This window comes from Giraffa tippelskirchi, chromosome 1 (genome assembly GCF_054371585.1).
Source record: "Giraffa tippelskirchi isolate mGirTip1 chromosome 1, T2T-mGirTip1v1.2.pri, whole genome shotgun sequence".
Lineage (NCBI taxonomy): Eukaryota > Metazoa > Chordata > Mammalia > Artiodactyla > Giraffidae > Giraffa > Giraffa tippelskirchi.
Genome location: NC_137275.1, coordinates 166153715 through 166178317, shown reverse-complemented (window position 1 = coordinate 166178317; position 24603 = coordinate 166153715). Strand labels below are relative to the sequence as shown.

At 36.4% G+C, this 24603-nt stretch overlaps 1 protein-coding gene across 4 annotated transcripts in view; it reads left to right on the top strand.

Annotated features, from left to right (window-relative positions):
• Window positions 1-4799: 4799 nt before the first annotated feature.
• TRPM3 (transient receptor potential cation channel subfamily M member 3) overlaps window positions 4800-24603 on the top strand; it is an 885588-nt gene continuing 865784 nt past the window's right edge. For all 4 annotated transcript variants that reach the window (XM_081505019.1, XM_081504982.1, XM_081505000.1 and 1 more), the window contains exon 1: window positions 4800-4982. In XM_081505019.1, coding sequence (XP_081361145.1) covers window positions 4800-4982 — 183 coding nt within the window. The remainder of the gene's footprint in view (window positions 4983-24603) is intronic.

The following is a 24603-nucleotide window of genomic DNA, read 5'->3' as shown; positions in this document are numbered from 1 at the left end:
TGGGCTCCAAAATCACTGCTGATGGTGATTGCAGCCATGAAATCAAAAGACACTTACTCCTTGGAAGGAAGGTTATGGCCAACCTAGATAGAATATTTAAAAGCAGAGACATTACTTTGCCAACAAAAGTCCGTCTAGTCAAGGCTATGGTTTTTCCAGTGGTCATGTATGGATGTGAGAGTTGGACGGTGAAGAAAGCTGAGCGCCGAAGAATTGATGCTTTGAACTGTGGTGTTGGAGAAGACTCTTGAGAGTCCCTTGGACTGCCAGGAGATCCAATCAATCCATCCTAAAAGAGATCAATCCTGGGTGTTCTTTGGAAGGTCTGATGTTGAAGCTGAAACTCCAATACTTTGGGCACCTCATGCGAAGGGTTGACTCATTGGAAAAGACCCTAATGCTGGGTAGGATTGGGGGCAGGAGGAGAAGGGGACGACAGAGGATGAGATAGTTGGATGGCATCACCGACTCAGTGGACATGGATTTGGGTAGGCTCCGGGAACTGGTGATGGACAGAGAGGCCTGGTGTGCTGCAATTCATGGGGTCGCAAAGAGTCGAACACGACTGAGCGACTGAACTGAACTGTACTCTCTGTGTCAGCAGGTGTTTCAGGAAAGATATCACATTGTTTTCATATCAATTTCAGGAAGGATATGGTATTGTTTTCATTATTTCATATCAGCATTTTCAGTTCTGTGGGATCTCCATAGAATTTCATCCACTTAGATGGCAAACTTCTATGACCAGGGTAACCTTACTGCTCCTTGTCTTTATTAACAGTCATTGGGCTTTGGGAGAATTTTTTTGCTTGAGTTGCAGGAATAATTGTATCAGTTATCACATTTTTTTTTGGCTTTTGTGAGAATCAGCTCTCATCTACTGAAGAGAAGCTAATCATCACTAAACACATCGTATCTCCTGCTTCATGGGCGTTGACTAAGCCCACTTTGCTATGAGTCTAGTCATAGTGATTACGTTTTTAGTGAATTCACAAAGCAGTTGGCCCCAAATTCATTTCACACTCACCATTTTCAAATTTCTTAGTTTGCTAGAATACCAGTTCTGACTTTGCTCCTCCATGTGTGTGAGGACATGATGAAAGGAATCAGACATTATTTAGCTTAAGAGAAGATAAATATTAGGGGGCTTGTTAAAGCCATCTTCAAGAACTTGATGACTATCATGAGGAAGAGAACATATGTTAAACTGGAGTGACTCTAGAATTTGGAATAAAGGTAGAAGGCATGGGTTTCAGCTTAGTTTATAAGGATGAGCTTCCTAATGATTAAAATTGTTTAGTAAGGAAATGTCGTGCTTGTAATAAAGAAGATATCTAATGCTACAGACTGAATGTTTAGACAGAGGGTGAATGATAGCTTGTTGGGTTTCTAAGGTTAGACCGCTAAGCGTCTATTTCATTCTGAGCCTCTATGATTCAGTAGAATGTATTATACTGAATCTGAGATACCATCTATTATAAAAAGCACCTTGATTTCAGAGAGGTTAAAAATGTAAAAAATTGAAGGTGTTAAAATTGATGAAATATGGTTCATATTCTTTTGTGAGGAAAACTTGTGAATCAAGCATAGCTTTGTAGTTTTCATCACTTTCTCTATGTTTAATCTCCCCTCTCACACTTAGCTTGATCTAGTTAGTCCCAGGGCATCCCTGTCTGTTTACACATACTAGAAATAATCAAAGGAAAAAATATTTACTATTCATTCTCGTGCAATACAGTGCATGGCCATGTGACCCAGAGCAAACAGGATATGGAGAGTTTCTTCTGATTATAGATTCATAGTAGACTCAAAAGGCTAGTAGGACTATGTAAGATCATAGAATACCTAAGACTAACAGAGGACTGTTGGCATCTACTATTGTCTTGAAAACTTTTTTTTGAATCCTACTTAAAGTTCACGTTCCAGAACATTTCACAGTGTTACATTTTGATTGATTATACATAAAATTTGTTTTTATTTTATGTAGAAAATCTGTCATTTGACAGTATAAGTAATTTTGCCTTAATCTTATTTTATTAATATTTACATTCTTTAATGCCTAGAAACAATGGAGAAAAAAAGGTTTATATCATAATTCCCATTTGCCTTTTTAATGTATTAACATCCACCTTTGTAACTGCCTTGACTCCTCCAGGAAAGTTAAGGCACTCTGGAAATGTTGTTTAACTCGAATCCCAGAATTTCAATGTTGGTGATTTTAAACATGTTCTTAGATTTGATGCTGCTTTTCTCTGATAACTTTATGAGAGATATGATAGACATTCAGCCTACTTTTCTAGTTACTGGCTATTAGGAAATTTGAAAAAAGATAAATGAACATCAGAGAAGACAGGGTCAATTTTCTGCTTGACCATAATCATGTCTAATTTAGCCTTCTGTAAAGTTCCCAGACATTTGTGATCCTTGTCAAGTGCCAAAAAGAAATGCAGAGATGGTCTTCAAACAAGGCTTTAAAAATGTTTCTCTAAGATGAGGGCAATTGAAAGCTCATTTTTAGACCAAACACCGAAAAAAAAAAAAGACATATGCAATCACAACTCATCATTCAATTTTTCTAAGTGTATCTAGAAAACTCGTGAGTTGCTCTGAGTGTGCATGTATGTGCTGGTACCATCATTCATGACAGATACCATTGATTGATAGCAGTGTTATTTCCCCCTTAATAGGCAGATGCAGGTGAGCCAGGGGCTTACAGCTCAGTGAGGTGAGCATTCTTGGATTAAGTGCTTTGATATATCTGGAAAAGCCCCTTGTAGCTCCTTTTCAGGGATGTTATCATTATACCTAAAGAATGAACTTTCAAGTCATCCAGGTTAGCTGCAGGCGTTTCATCTTCTAGGGAATTCTCATTTCTATTCCCCTTTGATGACTACTAAGGGAAAAGATAAATGTTTACTTTATCATAATTTTCTGACTTTTATTTTACTCTCTAATTGATATTTAGTTCTCATACCTAATTTGTAAACTATGCATAATCATTTTATTTTTGTCAGGGGGAGGAATCTGGGCTGAATTATTATATTTCCATGAAATGTCACTAATAATTTCAAATCCATGAACCTAGATAGGAAGTGTGAAAATACAGAATGGAGCCTGTGGTTTTCTCATTAAATGCCATTGTGTGTTGCAAACATTGTTTAGAGTCTCATTTTGTTTAATATGGATGTGTGATTTCTGGACACAGAGGGTTGTTTAAAAAGGGAGGAAGTATGCTCTGTGAGTCCCTTTGTTTAAAATGACAAAATTAGTATTAATGTAGCATTACGCAGAGGGGCATGGCTGTGGGATTTTAGGGCTCTGTGTTCTACTCTTGTGAACGAGCCACTTCCAAAACTTCTGCTTAATCAGAGTGACCACTGACGAATCAAATTATGATTTTCAAAACTGGTATCACAACACCAGTTTCCCCACAGCATTTCTCACTCTCCTTCCCTCTTATTCCCTTTTCACAGTTTCCTCTGAGGAGGACCTGGAATTATTCAAATAGGAGGGATAATACTCGATTTCAGAAAGAAATGAAAATACATCTGTTGCCATTGCAACAGTTAAACAACCAGACAGCCCTTTTCAACTAGGAGCAAGTTTAGGCCGCCTTCTCTTTAATAATGAGCAAGGTCATTGTTTCAGCTTTGGTAAATTTGCAATGCCCCCAACGGCCTTCTCTCATCTGATCAAGGACATTTCTGAATAGGAGGACAGCTCAGTCTGGTAAAATAAGTGACACAAAGCTGATGAGAGACTGTGGGCTTTCCTTCTAATGAGCAGAAGGCAACACATGAATGGAGGCTGAGGTGGAGGTGTCAAAAGAATATATACCACAAACAGGAGCTCACATATCATCTTCACTACTTAATGACTGTGCCACCCTTGCCCCAGGAGTGAAAGCGTAAATTGAAATATGCATTCCAACCTGGAGAGAAAAGTGAGTTGATTTAAGAAGTATCACCTCCCTTTCCTCCCCAAAGATCCTCTTCTGCCCTGTCCTTGAAGACTTTTAATTGCAGTTAAAACAGCAAGAATCACCCAGGGAAATTTTAACTATCCTGATTCCCAGGCCACAGTCAGGGCAATTAAATTAGACTCTGAGGAATACCAGAGTTAATTTTTTTTTCCTTAGGTAACTCCAGTGTGCAGCCAAGTTTGGGAACAAGTGGGTTAGTTTGACCAAGTGTGAGAAGAAATTTGCCTGGAGTCTGACAAGGAGATGAAGCCCTACTTTTCCCAAGGATGTTTGGGAGACACGCTGCAAAGAGGAGAAAAGGAAGAAAGGGAAAAGAAAGGAGGACAAAATTTTACGCTTCCAGTCTTTCTCCAAGCCAACTGGAGCCTCCATCCACCCAGTGTGGGTAACCTAGGCTTGTACCTGCAGCTCGGGGTGGGGTGAGGTTGATCTCCAGGCCTAGGGGACTAGGCGGAGTGGGGTTGCTGGAAACAGCTACCCTCCAATATCAGTAGCCCCAGGGGTGGGCCGTGCGTCTCCTTCCTCCCCCCAGGGAAGGCGGCGGCTGCGGGTGAAGAGCAATTTTGGGGCGCAAAAGGAAGCTGTCTCTGGCGCAGGTGGCGCTCGCAGTCCCATGGTTTGGCCAATCGCGGGCGCAAGCGCAGCCTGGTGGCGGCGGCGGCGGTAAACGAGCGCAGGGCTGTGGCAGGAGCCGGCGGAGGCAAAGGCGGCGCCAACAGTGATCTACGCGCAGGCGGGAGTGAGACCGAGTGGCGAGAGGAGCCTGCGAGAGCTCTCGGCGCTGGGGTGTTGCCCGGCGGAGCAAGGCGAACTTAGCATGGGGAAGAAGTGGAGAGATGCGACCGAAATGGAGCGGGGCTGCTCGGACCGCGAGGACAGCGCGGAGAGCCGCAGGCGCAGCCGGAGCGCCAGCCGGGGCAGGTTTGCAGAGTCGTGGAAAAGGTTAAGTTCCAAGCAGGGATCCACCAAGCGCTCGGGACTCCCGTCGCAGCAGACGCCGGTGAGTGGCTGGGGGAGAGCCCCTGGTGTCTTCCACTGCTTGACGCGTCTCGAGCCCTTTCCATGGTGCTGAACTTGCCTCCTTAGAGGCTCAAGCCAGGGAACTTGTGGAGCTGCTTCTAATGCAAGTATTGGGGGCTGTGAGGAGGGGCAAGAAGGAACGACTTTCCTTTCCTCTGCTCGGGGAGGGTCTCCTGACGTCTCTGGTGTCTCTGCAAACATGAAAACATGTTCGAGAGGCTAGGGCTCATTGTCAGATCATGAGAGTTTTGCAATTAACAGAGCGTGGGTGATGTTGTCGAGTGTATTGTTACTCGCAGACGTCCCGAGGTATCTGCCTGTGCAGAGTATTCAAAGGTACTAGGCATCCGCCGAATGAGAGAGGAATAGGAAGGACATGTCATATTTTTACTCTTAACACTTGCTCTTTTCCATCCCACACCCCCCACTATGTTAATGGATGTATTTAATTGTTTGTAGAGTCATTTGCATGCAGAGAATAGCAAGAATATCCCAGGTGCTTATAATCCTACTGTTAACATATACAACGTTCAGAAAACAGTTTTACCATGTGTCAGCCTCTCTTCAGTGTCTAATTAGTGCAATAAAAGCACTCAGGTGAAATTAATACAGTCGTCATATGTGTGTAGAGAAGTACAGTTGATAAAAAAAACAGCTGTGTTTGCGTTTTTAGTATTTTAAATATTGTTTTCATTCAGCCTAAAGGGAGAGAACTCTGTTCTAGAAGAGAGTGCAGAGCCCTCCTGTTGCTCCTAGGGAAGAAGGGCGCACCACTTTAACTTCTAAGACATCACTGAGAACATCAGTGTGTGTGTACTTATGTTTTACATCCAGAGGAGCTGACAGCAGAGATTGTATAGTGAAGAGAAATTGAATTCATTTTTTAAAAAAGGACTGTACATAAGCATTGTTTAGCATGGATAATATTAGCCTCTTCTGTTTTTGAACGGTCATCATTTCAGGACAAAAATTAATCCCCAAAAAGCAGGCTGTCTAAAATACTCCTTCAATTGAGTAAAATATAAATGCATACAGTATTTGGTATTTGTGTTTATTGTTTGCTTCTTCTCAAAACTACTAGCAGAAAATGTTATTAAATATTTGAAATATTATACGTTAGGGTAAGTTTTTAATTTAAAATGGATATAGAACACTTAAAGTGCAATTAATTTCAACCATTGAAATACTGTTTTTCTAGAAATGTAGACTTGAAGATATTTTAAAAAGGAAAATATTCTGAAAATAGGATTTTTCTGAAATACATTATGTAGAACATATAAAATTCATGACTTCTGGTTTCTATCAATTATGTGAACTAAGAATTAACTTTATTCCCCTTTTAATAGAAAGTCTAACTATCAATCTAAGTAACTTCTTGTGCTGATTCTTTGATTCTGTTCAACAGGTGTGTGCAGAGTCTATATTAGGAACATGCAAAATCTTCATAAAACTATAAATTAGAGTAAATAGCTTGTGAGTCTGTTAGCTAAAATAAAAATGTGAGAGAAAGAGGACATAATAGATACCATGACAACAAGAAGACATCTGGAAAAGTAACCATGTTCTCCTGTTTACTAAGGGTGATGATGGTGCTGTATGTCTCTGTAGTACTTGTTAATTGAAACATTAGTAATTCAGTTACAAATTAGGGCAAAAGCCTGTACTTATTCTCACATATCATGGCAAGTTTGGTATTGATTTTCAAAAGATCTAAGTGCATCTAGCCATGACTTTAATTATCAGAATTTTAAAAACAAATATAATGAGGCTTTATAAATCTTGGAGCTGGGTTGACGGTTTTTAACCAAGGTTTGATTCCATTAATTAATAACAACAACAACAAAAAAAGACTTTTTACTTCATTTGTAAGTAAGACATTCAACTTATTTTTGCAAACAGGAAGGAAACAATAATAATGTTTGCAACATATATGCTTATAAAAGTTTTTAATCTTTAAATAAGATTTTTTTTCTCCCTCTTAAAGTGAAGTGGTGCGATTTTCAACTTTCACTGAATTTCATGTAAAAATAGCTTAAATTATAGAGGTTAGGAAGAGATTAAAGCAATTAATATGATTAATACTGCTTTTTCTTTATTCTTATGATTAAATAAGAAAATTCTGTGATGTGGCTTTGGATCTTATTCACTATGTGTTGTACTCAGAAATATTGTGGCATCCATCCTGATAAACATCACATAAGGATTTTACTCTTTCCTTTGAAGACAAAATAGATAAAGTTGACAAATTTTTAGTTAATAATAAAACATGAAAGCTTTCCTACATCTTTCTGTCTTCTTTCTTTTAAGAATAGAAAATGATTATAGAGTTTTAGTAATGTGGCCTTTGTTACTCTCTGCTTTAGTTAGAGTCTTGAAATCACTTCCAGTTGAAGTTATTCCCAGGGAATGATACAGCCTATGACTCTGTCCCAGTGGAAATGATTACATTATTTTTCATTTTCACTAACAACAAAGCAGAGCTACATCATGGATAATGGGGGAGATTTTCTTCAGCAAGAAGAGATCTGCCTTATTCTTGGTTATCCAGGAGTACTTTTCTTCTGTGATCTGAGTCATGGTGATTTTGTGTGTGAAGTATAGAGGAGGTGTGTTTGAATCAACCTGGGTAATTAGATTTCCCAGTTACTTATCACTGAATATATTGGAGTTTTCTTAGAAATATCTTAGAGGTTGGACTGATCCCATGACTTAATGCCACTATTAGAAATCAAAAAGTCACATTTCTGGCAATCCCTTTGGTATTCAGAAAACGGTCTCTTGATGGTCTTTGTGGAGTGTGGCAGGCCCATGTTAGGACTGTGTGTGCCATCCCTGCTCCAGCTCTCTGGAGTCTGCTTCTGTCCTGCAGAAGCAGCACTGGCCTGTGCAACAGCTGGAGGGACAGGCAGCTGTTCTGAGTCCTAACAGTGGCATTAAAAGGCATGTTTGAAATTTCTAGGCCACAGTCCTGGTTGTGTCTGACAAATCAATCCTTGCTGATTTGAAAAGGTTTTTTGTTTTTTTTTTCAGTTTTCTAATTCAAGAAGCTCCTCTTTCCTTATTTTTAGACTTCATGGTTGACAATTCAAGCTTAAATCCAGTAATCTGCAATACTCAAATTCACCCCAAATTGTAAAATTCTGATAGGGTGAAGTACGATTTAATCATATTCATTCCTTGGAATTTGTTCCTCTCTGAAGTGCATCATAGATTATTTTTAAATTTAAAAATACTGTTTTTTTTGTGTGTGAATTTAAAGGAATTTTATATCAGCTTTACAGTTAAATTAATATGGAAATTATGTGTTTGAATTTTGGATATAAAATTAAGTTTTTGGATCTTAATGTTTTATATAATGTCTCTGTTAAATTGGGCTTCCCTGTTGGCTCAGATGGTAAAGAATTTGCCTGCAATGCAGGAGACCTGGATTTGATCCCTGGGTTGGGAAGATCCCCTGGAGAAGGAAGTGGCAACCCACTCTAGTATTCTTGCCTGAAGAATTCCATGAACAGAGGAGCTACAATCCATGGGCTTGCAAAGAGTCAGACATGATTGTCATTTTCACTTTCTGTTAAATTGGTTAATTAGTATAAAAGTAATTTAAAACTTCTTTGTCTCCATTCTATAGGATCTGGATTTCACATTTCTCCTTGTTCTTTCTACTATTTCTTTTAATTCCATCCACACAGAAATACATAGAAATCTCTTGAAAGTTGAGTCAGCAAGTGCCATCTAGTGTTACAAATACCAGATGTTCACCTATGCATATAGTATTTTTAATTTTGAAAGGCGATTTCCTCCTCTCGCCCATTTACACAACTGTATAATGGCTTGTTTTCAAATAGAATCAGATTTAATTTAATCTCTGAGTAACCTCTGTGCAAAAGGAAAAGAAACAACAGTTCTGAGGGAGTCAAATGATGGAGTTGTAATTAGAGTTGTTTTTCAACCTTAGATGTCATGCTTCCTTCCACTAATGCTATAATTACCCTCATCAGCAGGTGCCTACCACAGAACATCACACTTTGTGCAGACAAGAGGGCAACTAAGGGTGTATGGAAGCAGCAGTGAGTCTATAGAAACAGCAGTCCTGCAAAGTAGACAAGTCTGGTTCAGCTGATGCCAAATACCCTCTTCCCATAGCTGTTTGAGATGATGCTGTGTGTGCAGTGGGTATTCCATAAACAAACTTGATTCTGTTTCTGAGGCTGACTTGTCCCTTTTGGGGCAAATGACTTCCAATTGTTCCTGCCAAAAGCTGGGTTCTTCAAGATCTTAAAATAAACAAGAAAAAGCTGAGTCAAAGACAGAGCTAAAGTCAGAAAAACTCATTTCCCAACCAATTGCCCATTTGAGGATTGTGTGGACGGTAGATCCCATGGTGGCTATGAGAAACAACAGCAACTTGGGGAAAAGATTCCTCGCTTCCTTTTTCAGAGTCTAATATGGTACTGTGGTGTCATTAAACCCTTAATAGTTTATTCTTGTTACACAAAGGGCTCTCTGGTGAAAGCAGAACAGATCCCCTGTAGTGCTAGTCCATTACTGGATAAACCATTTCTTGACAAGTTGATTTTTGTCTACTGCCTTTTACTCCTTGTAATTTTTTTTAAAGGGACAATATTGCATCACTTAGGAATATGGCTATATTTTCTTGTTGTGATTTTTTAATGGGAAAAAAGCCATTTTCTGATAACCATCTATTTTGTTTAAGCATTTCTGGATTCTTTTTTTAGTAAGTAATATAACAACTAACCAGCTTTTTCTAATCAATCACAGTGAATTAAAATTTAATTTAGTTTCATCTTTAATTTGAGGGTCATAGTATTAGGTGCCAAGTGAGTAATTAAAATATTTTAAGCTCTGCAGAGGAAAAATATCCTTGTAGAGAGATGGTTTTAAACATGTTTTCAGTTATTCCCAAGTATATTATAACAGTTTCTTCTGCTATTATTTATTGAGATCTTGAAAAAGAATTAAATCATTAAAAATCATTTATAAATAGCAGCAAAACATATTCATTTGTTCTGACCAGCTGTGCTGGTCTGTACATTGACTTTACTTTTTGTTTCTTTCATTGGCAAAGACAAAACAGGGTATGGCGCTGGTAGAGCAAACATGAAAGGCTTATAATGAACAATGTTTAAAGAAACTTTTATTCCTCTAACATTCATTGAGTACTTAGGAAGTATAAGGCACTGTGGTAGGTATTGGGAAACTTCCTCAATAGACCTAATGGTTCAACACAAGACAGAGATATGCAAAGCAACAAGACAGGGTTATATACAGTCTAGCTTCATGGTCAGAATACAACTGGAGCAAAGACTCAAGTAGTCAGTACCTCTTAATGAATGATGATGGAAAATTTAGCTAAGAAGCTTCCTAGACTTGGTGCCTGATTCTCAAAATATTAGGAAGAAAAAGAGTTGCTTAGATTTGGCAGTTTGAAGAGAAAGCAGTAAATCCTTTCTTAGTCATTTTCACAGACTCTTAAGAGTTGATGCCTGAATGCAGTCAATGGAAGGCATCACAGATGAGACAGAGAAGTAACCATGATGACAACAACAAGGCCAAGCATGTATGTGGTACTCAGTATGTGCCAGGCGCACTTCTAAGCACATCACAAAGTTTATTATCTATTGCCTGCCTTCAGCTGGACTGTGAGCAAAGGTGGGGACCTTTGTTTTGTTTATTGATTTATCCAGATGCCTTGAACAGTGCCTGGTGTATAGTTCGCACTTAAATATTTGTTCAATGAATAAATTGGCCAATTAGGAATAAAATGGTACTTTTAAATTAATGTGAGGTAGACTTTAGGTTCTTAGCTATGAAAGAAAAGAGAAATATAGGCAATTTTTCTTTCTTTTTTTTTTCCAAGATGGGAGAAATTTTAGTACTTGATTTGCTGGGTGAAGAACCTGTTAGAGAAAGAGGGTTTAAATAAGTAGGAAGATAGAGTAGAAATGAAACTGGTCCATGGATTTGGAGGAGTTGGGATATTTTAATGGGAGGGTTGAAGATCTATTTTCCCTCAGGATTAATCCTGGCTCTCCCCTTTTCATCTTAGGGACCTGACTAGTGGAACCTAGATCCGACTGTTGATTCTTTTTCAGGTTTCACTTAGTACATATTTAGTCTCTTAAGTTAATGGATAATTCAAAATTATCATGCAAATGTATATAGTTTTGGGAAACTATTGTTTATTTAATAATTCATAGATTGCTAAAATGTTACCTTTTATTTTTGACATTTCTAAATATTAATGGTGAAGGACAAGGAAGCCTGGCAAGCTGGTATGCTGCAGTCCATGGGGTTGCAAATAGTCGGACATGGCTGAGCGACTGAACAACAAAATATTAATACCTCAATACTTTGATCTCACCAAATACCTCAAGAGATGTGGGAAATTCCTTAGATCTCAACAAGGTGGGAATCGTTGCTTCAGTTTCCACCTGGGATGGTTATCTTAAGTTGAGTTGACATGACAAGTTACTAGTCCCTGCATACAGTGTTGTGGGGTTGCATATTTACTTAAAATACCTCTGTAGAATATCAAAACTTCAACCATAAAATAGTCACACAAAACGGAACACATTCATAGTAATAATTAGCTACATTTTGTTGATTTTTCTAGGTCTTCCTTGGGAATGAGCTTTATCATGGTGAAATTAGGAAGGACAACTCTTTTGGCTAAGTGTTCCCAACACGCTCAATTTGAATGCAGTTCATCTCTACTTGGAAAGTTCTGTGGACAATCTGAATGGATTTTAGAGAACAGTATGGTGGCTTTGGAAGCAGATAGATCTAGATTGTAACCCTGGCCTCTGTCAGTTATTACCTGTGTGGCTTTAGGTGAATTATATTTCTATGCCTCTCTTCTCCCTAGTTCTATTAGGAGGATTCCTTCTTCTTTCCCATTGTTTAAGATTCACTCATGTTCCTTTTTTTTTTTAATAAAGAAAGAGTAATGATTGTATTTATTTTTATTTAAAATTGAAATTGTCCCAAATATGCAAAAATAGAAAATATTACAAAAATCATGCACATATATACACACATTTAATATATATGTATATAATATATATATTTAATACACATTAAACCAAGGTTAACAATTTGCCATGTTTTCTTTATATCTTTTTTATAAAAAAATCTCATTGCTTTTCTATTCACCTAGTGCACATAATAAGAAAGCTCCATGTTCCATGAAAAAAAATTAAAACCCAGAATTTTACTCTTTTGTGGCTAGTAAGTGCTTTGTTTTAACTGAAATATAGTTAATTTTTACAGTATTATATTAGTTTCAGGTGTACAAGATAGAACACATTCAATATTTATATAGATTATACTCCATTTAAAGTTATTCTAAAGCAACAGCTATATTTTGTCGTGCTGTACAATAGATCCTTGTTGCTCATCTGTTTTGTTTTTTAACTGTTACAGACATAGATAAAATATACCCCTACCATTCTCATGATTTCTTTCCCAAAGGTAAGAATTATTTTGAACTTGAAGTTCATTCTTCTCATATAGATTTATTTTAGAAAAATCTCTGCTACATATTTATGTATTCATAACTGTGTATAAAGAAAGGTTCTGTATATTTAAAATTTTTTACCTGAATGTGTAGTATATATTCTTTTGCAATTTGCTTTTTTCTCTCAACATTGTATTTTTTGTATCAAGGAGTTACATGCAGATGTTGCATATTATTTCAGTCTTTTGTACTGTAGGTAATATAGTCATTTTTTACTGGCAAAAATTTAGTTTATTTCCTTTTTTTTGGCTATTACAAACAATATTCAGTGAAAATCTATGCACTGTTTCTCTGATTCTTTACCTATAAAAGCAGAATACAAATTCAGGAACTGACCTTGCTCTTTGGAAGATATATGGGCCAGGGCTTCTTCCCTACAGTTGTTTTGTACCAGAGAAAGGTCAGGATTGTTCAGGTGCTAACCTCTGAACAGAGCCAAAATTTGCCCAGGAATTGAAAGGGAATGGTGCTGGCCTTCTGCTTTAAGAGTGTATTGACATTCAGATCAGACAGGCCTGATTTCCAGTCTGACTCAGGTCATTAACTGGTTTTGCAGCTTTATCTTTCTGTGTCTCAGTCCTTAATTATAAAATGAAGATGGGAATACCTGTCTCCAGGATGAATTGTGAACGTAAAGTGCATTGATGTGTGTAGCTAGTTCATTGTCTGGCAAGAGCTACTTTTAAGTGGATGTTACCTAACTATCAGTACTAACCAAAAATAGAAGTTGCCTTTGTTTGATAGAAAAGTGTTTATAATCTATAATTCTTTTGAAATTAACATGTTGGTTACAGTCAAGAGGTAATATAAGGCTAATGATTATTTGTATTGGGCTCCTGGTTTTGAAAGTGCTTTGGAAAATAGAGTCAGCTTGTCTTTTCCAAGGTAATCATTTTCCACAGTTGATTCTGGTCCTTGAAATGTCCATTATTCTGTGTTTTCACTGAAGGTAAATTTATTCACATTTTTAGAAATAAAATGTGAAATTGATACCATATTGAAATACAGGATACTCTTTGCTTTTGGTATTTTTATCATTGGGTTATTTATGTTTTGAAATAAATTATGGTTGTAAAATTATTATCTTCATGAACCTCAAGACTTTTGGGAAAGAATGCTTTTTAAAATGTATTTATTAAGGAAAATCTGAACATAAATAACACTAGAGAGAATAGTATAGTAACAACATTTACTCATAATCCAACTTCAATAGTGATCAAATCGTGACAAATTGTACTTTATTTGTACACCTCTATTTCCCATTATTTTCCCTCTCCATGAGATTACTTGCATATTCCAGGTATCATATTATTTCTTCTAAAAATATCTGGAAAATAAGGACCCCTTATTTTAAACCATTATGAAGTTTAAGCAAATGAACAATTTCCTAATAACCACATATATTAAGTTGGAATCACATTTGCTTAATAATCTCATAATTCTGCTATCTACCCACAGTTTGTTTGAATCAGAATACAATGGTAATTGATACGTTACAAATGTTTTGTTTTTTTTCAGTCTATATTTTCCTGACCAGATCTCCTTTTTTTCCTGTTGAAAATTATTTTTCAAAGAAATTTATTGCCCTGTAGTGTTTCCTACCCTATATATTTTGCAGAATACATCCCAATGGTGTTGTCTTACATGCTTCTCTGTCCATTGTATTTCCTGTGAACTGGTAGTTTGATTGTATGAACAGGAGCCTTGATCGGTTTTGATTTTCTTTGGCAAGAATACTTCATAGTTGCCTCTCATTTTAGGTATTAGCTACCATTAATAATCATTGTCTAGAGCAGGTGTTGACAGACTTTTAGTGGAAAATCCAAATAGTAAACATTTTAGGTTTTGTGCACCATTAGGTCTCTTACAACTACTCAACTCTGTTGTTATAGCCCAAAGCAGCCATAGGCATTGGGTAAATAAGTTGACATAGCTATGTTCCCATACAACTTTAAAAATAAACACTGAAATTTGAATTTCATATAATTTTTATGTGTTGTAAATATTATTCTTCTTTTAATTTTTTTAACCATTTAAGAATGTAAAAATCATTCTTAGCTCACACGCTAAGAAAAAAAACAAGCCGCAGACTGGATCTGTTCCTTAGCTGGAGTTTGTTGATCCATGACCAAGATCTGTTGTTTTACTGGGACATTGTAAAATAGTGATTTTACAATTCTGTCTTTCCTTTTTCATTTATTAGCTTAAATTTTATAAATAGAAACTGCTACATCAACTATTTGTTTATTACTTTGAATTATAATTCATACCATGAGGTCAAGATAAATATTTGGGAGAGACCATTTTTATTAGTTTTTGAACTAGTAATAATAATAGGAGCTTCATGGTGGCATTGATCTGTTAGTTTGCTGTCAGACCTTAGATTTTAATTGGGTCACTGTGTTCAGTTAACCATCAGAAACTATTTGACTGTTTATTATGGAGGCCAATTAAATTGTTGTTAAGAAATAGAAGATATAAAAACATAGTGTCAAACTATTTCTGTATTAAAATGTTTGCTCTCAGTAGTTAAAAAATTACGAGCATTGAGTTAATTCTACTGCTGCCATAAAAATTACCACAAACTTAGTGGCTGAAAGCAACATGGGTTTATATTATCTTACAATTCTGTAGTTCAGAAGTCTGATACAGGTTTCTCTAGACCAAAATCAAGGTGTTAACAGGGCTGTGTTCGTTTCTATAGTTTCAATGGAGAATCCATTTACTTGCCTTTTCCAGCTTCTAGAAGATACCAACATTCCTTGGCTCCTGGCTCTTGGCTGTTTCATCAAAGGCACCAAATTTGCCTCTCATTGACCCCCGCTTCCGTTGTCACAATACTTTCTCTGACCCTCTCTTTTGCCTCCCCCTTCCATATTTAAGGACCCTTATGATTACATTGGACTCACTTGGGTAATCCATAACAATCGCTTTAAGGTCAAATAATTAGCAACCATATTCCCTTTTGCCATATGAAGTAACATATGTATTCACAGGTTCTGGAGATGACAGTGTGGACCTCTTTTGGAGGCCACTACTTTGCCTGTCAGAAACATTAAGGTATTATTGTTAAATCTTTACTAGACAGTTTTGAAGGTGGTGGTGAAAGATCCTCTCTAAGGTATCTTTAAACCCATGATACATACTCATCTCCTCGGAATGAGGTTATGCTGGAAAACAAAGGAACAGAATAGATAAGAATTTATTGCACTCCCCCCCCCATTTTTCCCCCAGCTTTGTTGAGTTATAACTGACAGAATTATATATATTTAAAGTATATAAGATGATATTTTGATAGAGTATACTTTGTAAAATGATTACCACAATGAAGCTAGTTAACATATCTATCACTTCACATAGTTACCTTTTTGTCTTTGTGGCGAGAACATTTAAAATCTACTCCCTTAACAAAATTTAAGTATATAATACAGTATTGTTGACTTTTGTCACCATGCTGCACAGTAGGTTTCCAGAGCTTATTTATCCTGCATAACTGAAACTTTCACTCCTTTGTTTTTTGAATGTTGAACTCATAGTGAAAACTGTAGAAATGAAAATTACCTTTCCTACTCCTGGATATTCAGTAGATTTGGGGATATGAATGTTTTGTTTTGACATAATTTTAATGATCACCCACTCTGTACAAGATAAAGCCTCAAATGCTGCAGGAGAAGGAAATGTTGAAAAGACTTCTGGAAGACTTATCTATGATTAGTGGGAGGGATGAAACTGTAATTTGGCATATAATATGATATGCTGTAACATATTAGGTATATGCTTAGCAATTGTACAGAAATGATATATTGTGACTCATATTCATAACTATATTAAGATTGTATAAATTACATTATTAGTCTGTTAAAAAGCTTAGAATCATCAGATGACTGAGAAAATCAATTGATTGGACCCATGAACAGACAGGTAGTATATCTTTCAGTTTTTGAGCTTCTGACTTGAAGTTGTATAGGTAAAATAACTTTTTGGATATCCTTAATTAATATTTTCTTTAAAAGTTTTTATACAATTTTAAAGGTTAATTTCCATTGATAGTTATTACAAAACATTGGCTATATTCCCCATGCTGTATAAGACATCCTTGTGTCTATTTTACACACAGTAGTTTGTACCTCCCACTTCCCCACACTCCTGTATTGCCCCCCTCCATTGGTAACCATTGGCAATCTGCTCCCTAGATTTGAGTCTGCTTCTTTTATGTTATATTCACTAGTGTTTTATTTTTAGATTCCACATATAAGCGATATCATACAGTATTTATCTTTCTGTCTGACTTATTTTACTTAGCATAATGCCCTCCAAGTCCATTCATGTTTTTGCAAATGGCAAACTATTTTCTATATAAATGTCTCAAAAAACAATTTTTACTAGTTTGTAAATATTTTATTGATTTTTGTTCCTTTTTAATGAATGAAAATAACCCTTAATTTGAAAATTTTAATTGCAACCACTTTTTAAATATGGCTCTAGATGTTTTTCCCTGTTGTTTGAGGATATGTGATTATTCATATAAGTGATAGTCTCCTTTACTCAATAATCATTGTAACAATAGATAATTGTTATAAACCACTGTTAACAGAAAAGAGGAGAAGGCAATGGCACCCCACTCCAGTACTCTTGCCTGGAAAATCCCATGGACGGAGGAGCCTGGTAGGCTACAGTCCATGGGGTCGCTAAGAGTCGGACATGACTGAGTGACTTCACTTTCATTTTTCCCTTTCATGCACTGGAGAAGGAAATGGCAACCCACTCCAGTATTCTTGCCTGGAGAATCCTAGGGACGGCAGAGCCTGGTGAGCTGCCGTCTATGGGGTCGCACAGAGTCGGACACGACTGAAGCGACTTAGCAGCAGCAGCAGCAGCAACAGAAAAGAAAGAAGGATGAATAATTAGCAGCAAATGAGGACATTACAATAGATAGTGTCTTCAGAATGCTAAAGGTCAAATAGGTTGAGAAATTGTCTCTCTTTATTTTAAAAGTATTCCTATTTTTTTTTTATTGAAATATATTTTACTATAACTTGTGTAAATTTAAGATGTACAACGTTAATTTGATACCTTTATATATTATAATATGATCACTATAAAAGGCAAAAGGACGAAGTTGAAGACAAAAGATCTCGATCTTAACTCAAGATAAGTCAAGGCATTCATCTCCTCCTATCACTCCTGACTCGGTTTTCCTGTGATTATAGCTATGTATTATTGTTATTTTTAATTATAATTTTTATGTGTGATTAGGTTTAATGTAATGTTGGTCAGTAAACTGTTCATTTTATTTCCTTTCTGTTGACTTTATAAAGTATGTCATAAAATAAAATCTTCAGAAATTATTGATGGGAAGTTGCAGAATTGGACAGACATTTGTCACCAACTCATTGTCCAGTATGGTGCCAATTTCAGAATAGGATCTATTTCCATTTGTTTGGACTTTATATCATGAAGCTGACCCTCCTTGTAAAGACACATTTTGAACAACAAAAAAAAACCTTTTAAATTGCTTTCCTTTGTTCTGAGTTATTGGCCGCCATTTTGTAAGAAATACAGGGTTTTAAGTATTTAAAAGTATTAGATACCCTAGCACTAAGTGAAATTAGTTTTCTTTGAAAGATAAACAATAATGATTCAAATTACTGGAGTCTAGGACAAAGTGGGAATGATTTGGGTTACAGCTACAGAAAGGGCTCACTGTTTAAAAAGTGCATCAACTTATTGGATTGTAACTATAGAATGCAGTGGAAACAGTTACTAAAACAAGAGCTTAATTCATTTTTTGAAGGTAAAATACTCCAGATGAATAGACTTTGAAAAATGAATGCAGAAGGAACCATTGATAAATAATGGCTAAGTCTTCCTTTTTTTGTCTCATTACCCATTAAGTACACATAGGGAAGGGAAAAAATGTGTGACTATACGGTACCTTGTATAACTGGTGCCTTTGGGTCCACCGATGGAGACAGACAACTTAGTATGATAACATCGTGGTCCTGCATTGATTTGAGCAGTGAGGTAATTCACAAGATATTATATTACTGCATAGTTTGTGAATCATACACATTGTCAGACTTTGGAAGGCTGGGCATTATTTCTTCTTCCTGGGGAAAATGATTGTCAAACATAACCTTCAATGGACCTAGAGTATAATTTAGCACTTTGGTTTAGGATCTCATTTAGGATAAGGATTGTGTTTTATTTGTCAGCGTAGCCCCACATTTTGCTTTGTACCTGACATGTCGTGGAAACTCAGTACTTATGTGTGGAGTAAATGAAAAAACATAATGAAAATGCTCTAGACTTAGGTGTTTCATATCCTGGGCAGAAAAAAGGTAAAGGAAAGGAGGAAAATACATATTATTTTGATATTTTTAAATACCAGGCACTTTCACTGATCACGTATGTAATCTTCTTTACAGTATTCTGAGGTAGGATTAATTTGGATGCCCCAAGTACAGATGAAGAAATTGAATTTCAGAGAAATCAAGTCAGCTTTAGCCAGGGTAACTGGGAAGTGGTAGAGACAGAATTCAAATGCAACCATCTATTAATTTTTTCCCCAATACTCTGCTGACTTATGAGTTAGGGATAAAATACTTAAAAAGCATAAACAAGGTTTATGTCTTTTCCCTCACAAAGGTGATTTGTTCTTGGAGATAGATTAAAGGTCAGTACTGGGTGGTGAGACTAAGTCAGAGCAATATTGGGTAATGAAAGCAATTAAACTGTATTGACAGTCCTGCAAACAAACAGTCCTAGGAATAAACTATTGAATGGAAAAACAAAAACATGATAATTTGTTATTGTTGCTACTTTTCTTAACTGTTGTTGGGTGAGAATAGGACAATATAATTTTATTTACATGATTGTGATACTTTATTTCCTTTATTTAAAAAAAATATGTTGAATCATTTGCTTATTCTTTCAAGTTTTACATAAACTCTGGTTATTTCATTTTTGTGATGTCAATCAGAACCAGATTTAGAAACCTTTAATTTCAAGTGAAACTTGAGTATAGGATACTTGTTAAATAAGTTCTGTGCGTGTGTGCATGTGCATGTGTGTGTGAGTTAGAAAAATGTGACAAATAGATGAATAAGAGCCTTTTCTGGAAGTTTAATCTGTGAAAGTAATTACCTTGGTTTTTCTTGAGGTCAGAATAGAATCAGGCCAATATGCTGTATCTTTAATATCATATATGAAAAGGGAATTAGTGTCCATAATAATGAACCTGAACCAAAATACTATATTCAGACATAAGAGAAAGATAGATTTGTGTTTCATGCTTCCTACGTACTAAGGCAAAAAGCTGAGTGAAGATCAGGAAAGGAGATGTTCAATAACAATGGGTGAAAGAAAATGAGCTGTTGATTAACTGGAAAAACATTTAATCAAAAGAAACCTTTTCACAAGCATTCTTATTTAATCTTACTCTGATGGAAATAAGAAGTATATGTTTATATTTTCACAACCAAGGATGTTTAAAATCTAATTAGGATGTGCTGACATTTGCTGTAATTCTAAATTATGACCATAAAGTTAAAGAGTTTCCATTCATTCTTCTCCGGTCTCTAGGATATCTATTGTCAGGAGATGAAGGTGGTTGTAGAGATCTAAGAGAGGCAATGTGCCTACCTTCTTTACTTGCTATTATGAGGAAAGGGAGAAAATGGACATTTGTTGTATGCTCAGCACTTTTTATATTTATGAAGTTTTTATATTTCATATATGTTATCTCATCCAATCCACACAGCAACCTGATTAGGTAAGCATCCCTCTTGGAGCTTGTGTTCATTCTAGTGATGGCTGACAGAAGATACACAAAGTACGTAACTATATTATAAAATGTCTAGTGTATAAGCATTATGAAGAAAAATAAAACAAGGCCAGGAGGTAAAGAATGAGTGGGGTTACTATTTCAGCTAGAGGGGAAGCCTCTTTGATTGGTGCTATTAGGCAGATATCAAGATGAAGTGAGAAGACAAGTCATGGAGCTAACCTGGGGAAGAATGTTCCAGGCAGTGAGAACAGCAAGTACAAGTGTCCTGAGGCAGAGCAATGCCTGATGTGTTAGACCAAAGATGCTGGAGAAAATGAGTCAGAAGAAGAGGGGAAGGAGATAAAGATTTGAATACAGATCTATCTGACTCCAAACTTATGTCCACAATGTTCCTCTCACACCATGAATTGAGAAGTTGTATGGCAACTAGAGAATGACACAGGAAACTGAAAACAATTTGAGACTTACAGTATAGATGGTTAAGTGTAGAAAATCAGGAATAGGACAGCAAGATGTTTTGTTGGAGGCAGGATGACATGGGCTTGGGCTCTAGGTTATGCATAAATGTAGGCTTGCAGATTCAAACTACAAAGAGGTTAAAATGCAAACATGGGCATGTTAATAACAGTTACACATGTTCAACTTCATATGCCAGAGGCTGTTCTGTGAGACTTATGTATATTGAATCCTTTGCTCACATAACAACGTCATTGTACCCCTTTATGGAAGAGGAAACCAAGATGCAGAGATATAAAATAACTTGCCCCATGCCATGGAGTTTAGATTTGAGATTAGGATGCCTGGTTCCATATTCTGTGCTCTTAAAGAATGATGAGATTGAAAGAAAATGTGGAGCAATTTTAAAAATTCTTTTTAAAATTTTCACTCATAACTTTCCTGAGATGTGGATCAAAGATTGACCTATGACCTATGAGAAACAGAGTTTACTCTTATCCTTCTGAAGAATATGAAAGGAAGTTTGGGTGGAGTGTGTCGGGGAGGATGATGAAGATACACATTTAGTCAAAGTATTTTTTTTTAATCTCAGTTTGCCTCTGGCTTTTAGCTAGGGTGAAAATGTGGTTAACCAGTGATGTATAGTACTGTGCACATAGTTGATTCTCAATAAAGCGCTCCTTAAATCTGCTTCAAAATATTCTTTATAGTTTGTTTTTCTTTTTTAAAAATAATCTTTATAGTTTTTTTTCTTTTTTAAAAATAATCTTTATATTTGATGAAGTTGAGAAGCTGATTATTGAACTAGGGCAACTTCGTGAATAAAACGTATTAAATATGTGCTCAAGTGTTAAGCCTTGAGAGAGTATAAATTTGTTTTCATTATTGAATTTTGGTGTTTTCTGTGTCTGTGTTTTATGTTTTTCACTGAGCAAGACTTTTCGGCTTGTTTCACTTGCAAATTAGCTGCTGAAATAGAAGCATCAGAACAAGTAGTTTTAGATTAAATTTATCAAGTTCTATAGGGATACATGAGTTAGATTTAAAACAAACAATCTATCCAGGAATTCTGAAGGACTTTAACAAAGAGTAAAACTGTTCATCAAAATGTGTAACCGATTTTAAATAGCCACCACATTGGGTAAGTGTTCCCAAACCTGCTGGCCATTGGGATCATCTGGGAACTGTTTAAAACTAAAGACTGCTAGACTGGCCACACCTTGCCTGTGGACTCTCCATCTCTGTGACAATACTGAGAAAACTATGAATTTGACAAGATCCTCATGTGATTTAGATGATAACCCATATTTGGATACTGTTTTCATGGTATTATTGGTGATGGTCGGTCTCAGTGTTAGCACATGTCAGAATTACCTGGAGAACTTGTAAAACCACTCTCCGGTGGACTCTAACTTCCGGTGGGCTTTAACTTAGTTGTTTCGCAATAAATAGACCTGAGGCATGGTCTGAGAATTTACATTTTCAACAAGTTCCCGGGTGCAATGGCTATTACTATTGCTGCTGCTGGTCTGGGCATTGCACTTTTGGAGCCATGACTTATATGACCTTCAGAGTAAGATGTGGGTGGCTTCAGGACAGGAAAACAGTAGGATTTTCATTAATAGCATCAGGAAGACTCCACAGTACAGGATAGAATCAGTGACCACTTAAAAATAAAAAAATTATAGTGAGTAAGGCAACATTATTGCCCTAAGGTACATTCAATCAATTCAGTTATTTGTGGTTTTAGTTAAGTTTGTAAATAATGGCTTAACAAGGGCAATATAACTTATTAGACAAAGGCATTGTTTGGGTTCTAGACTAAGAACTAAAATAATCTAGTTTCATGGCATTGGAAAAAATAGATGTGAGAAGATAATCTTTTGTTCAAGGTAATCTTTTTGTTCAGATTTACAGACATAAAAAGGAGATTAGCAGGTATTTTTCAAGGCAGAGAAAACAAAATAGTGAATTACCTCTGGGATTAGGTCTGAAAATTACTTTTCCTTAATGCTAGTAAATGTCTTACAACTGTGAATACCATGGTAAAATCACTCAGTGTGCTTAGATCCTAAATTCTTCCCAGTAAGAAAGTGCCAAGCTAGTAGAAATAAATTTAGGAAGGTCTTCACAACAAAATCTGTGATACAGGCAGGAGCAGCTGCATAATTTGTGGAGCTCTTTGCAAAATGAAAATGCAAGGCCCATGTTCAGAAATAACTAGGATTTCAAGACTGCCACAGGAAAGCATTAAACAAAGTGTAGGATGTGGGGCCCTGTGGGGTAAACTGATCTCATACCCATGAGACCAGCTCTGCGTATGGAGTCAAAAGGGCTTCAAAAGTCTTTGAGTTAGAGCTATATTTGAATTCCATCCCTGACACTGTGTCACTTTGAGTGACATACTTTTGCCTTTCGGTTTCTTGATATGTACAACTTGCTGAATAAGTCTTACTTTGAAAATTAAGAAAAACAAGTTAGGTAATAATGAAACTCTCTATGGTAGCACGTGGTATATGGAAGATAATTTCTTTAAATTCTTAAAAAAAAAAAGAGTTGGTAAGGATGGAGAGGTTACTCATCTCCTCAGTGTGGGTGTGACATTTCTCATAGTCTTACTAAACTAATTTATTAAAGGTTTGTTGATTACCTGTAGAGTGTGAGGCAGTGTCCTAAGTGTCCATGTTTGTGTAGGTCACAGTCTAATGGGAGACATGGCCAGTAAACAAGAAGATGAAACCATAATTGTGAAATATGAAGTGCAATGGAAAATAATAACTGGCGTATACAGTATGGTCTTAGAGGGAGACCCTGGGAAAGCCTCTCTGAAGAGGTGGCATTGAAACTGCTGTTATCTACAGGTGAGGAAAATCTCGTTAGGAGAAAAGAATTCCAAGTGGAGAGAGAAACACAAGCAAAACCTCTTAAACAGGAAAGACTTGGATGTGTTTGAGGAACTAAATGAGACTAGTAGGCTGCAGCTAGAGAATGAGGTAGAGAGTGGTAGGAGATGAAATTGAGGAGGAACATAGGACCAGATAGGTAGCTCTTTGTGGGTGAAAGTTAAGAAGTCTGGATTTTATTGCAAGTGTGATGGGAAACCATCGAAGACTTAAGCAGGGAGATGATGTGAGCTTATGGATATTGTTAAAATATCACCAGATGCTTTGTAGACAGTAGTGAACAAGGGACAAACAAAGAAGTGAGAAGCTATTGTGGAAAACTCAATGAAAAATGATAATGGGCCTGGACTAGGCTTGTGACAGAGGCAATCTGGAGAAATTGACTTTCTTTTTCTAATGTATTTTGGTGATAGGAGCAATTGAATTTACAATTGAGATGTGTGTGAGTGTGAAGAGAGACAGATGAATCAAGAATGGATCTCAGATTTCTGGTTTGGGCAACTGGGTAGATGGTAATATTCTCAGAATTCATGAAGACATGGAGGAAAACAGGCTTTGGAGGAGAGTGAGAAATCCAATTTTGAACATACTAATTTTGAGATGATGGAATCAAGTTGGTTAGTTGAATATATATGACTGGAGTCCAGAGGAGAAGTTGGAGTAAGCGATAGTGTGGATATCATCTGTCTATAGATGGTAATAAAGCCCTGGAAATGAATGATGATTTGGATGACAATACACAGATAAGGGAGTGCAGAAAAGAACCCTGTGGATATGTTTAGTAGAGGAACCATCAAAAGAAACAGAAAGAACAACCAGAGATGTATTTAGTTTCTTATGGCACAGAAGTCAAGAGAAAATCTTTTAGGAAAGGAGAAGTGACTATAAGAGAGTTGAATGCTGCAGAGACTGATCA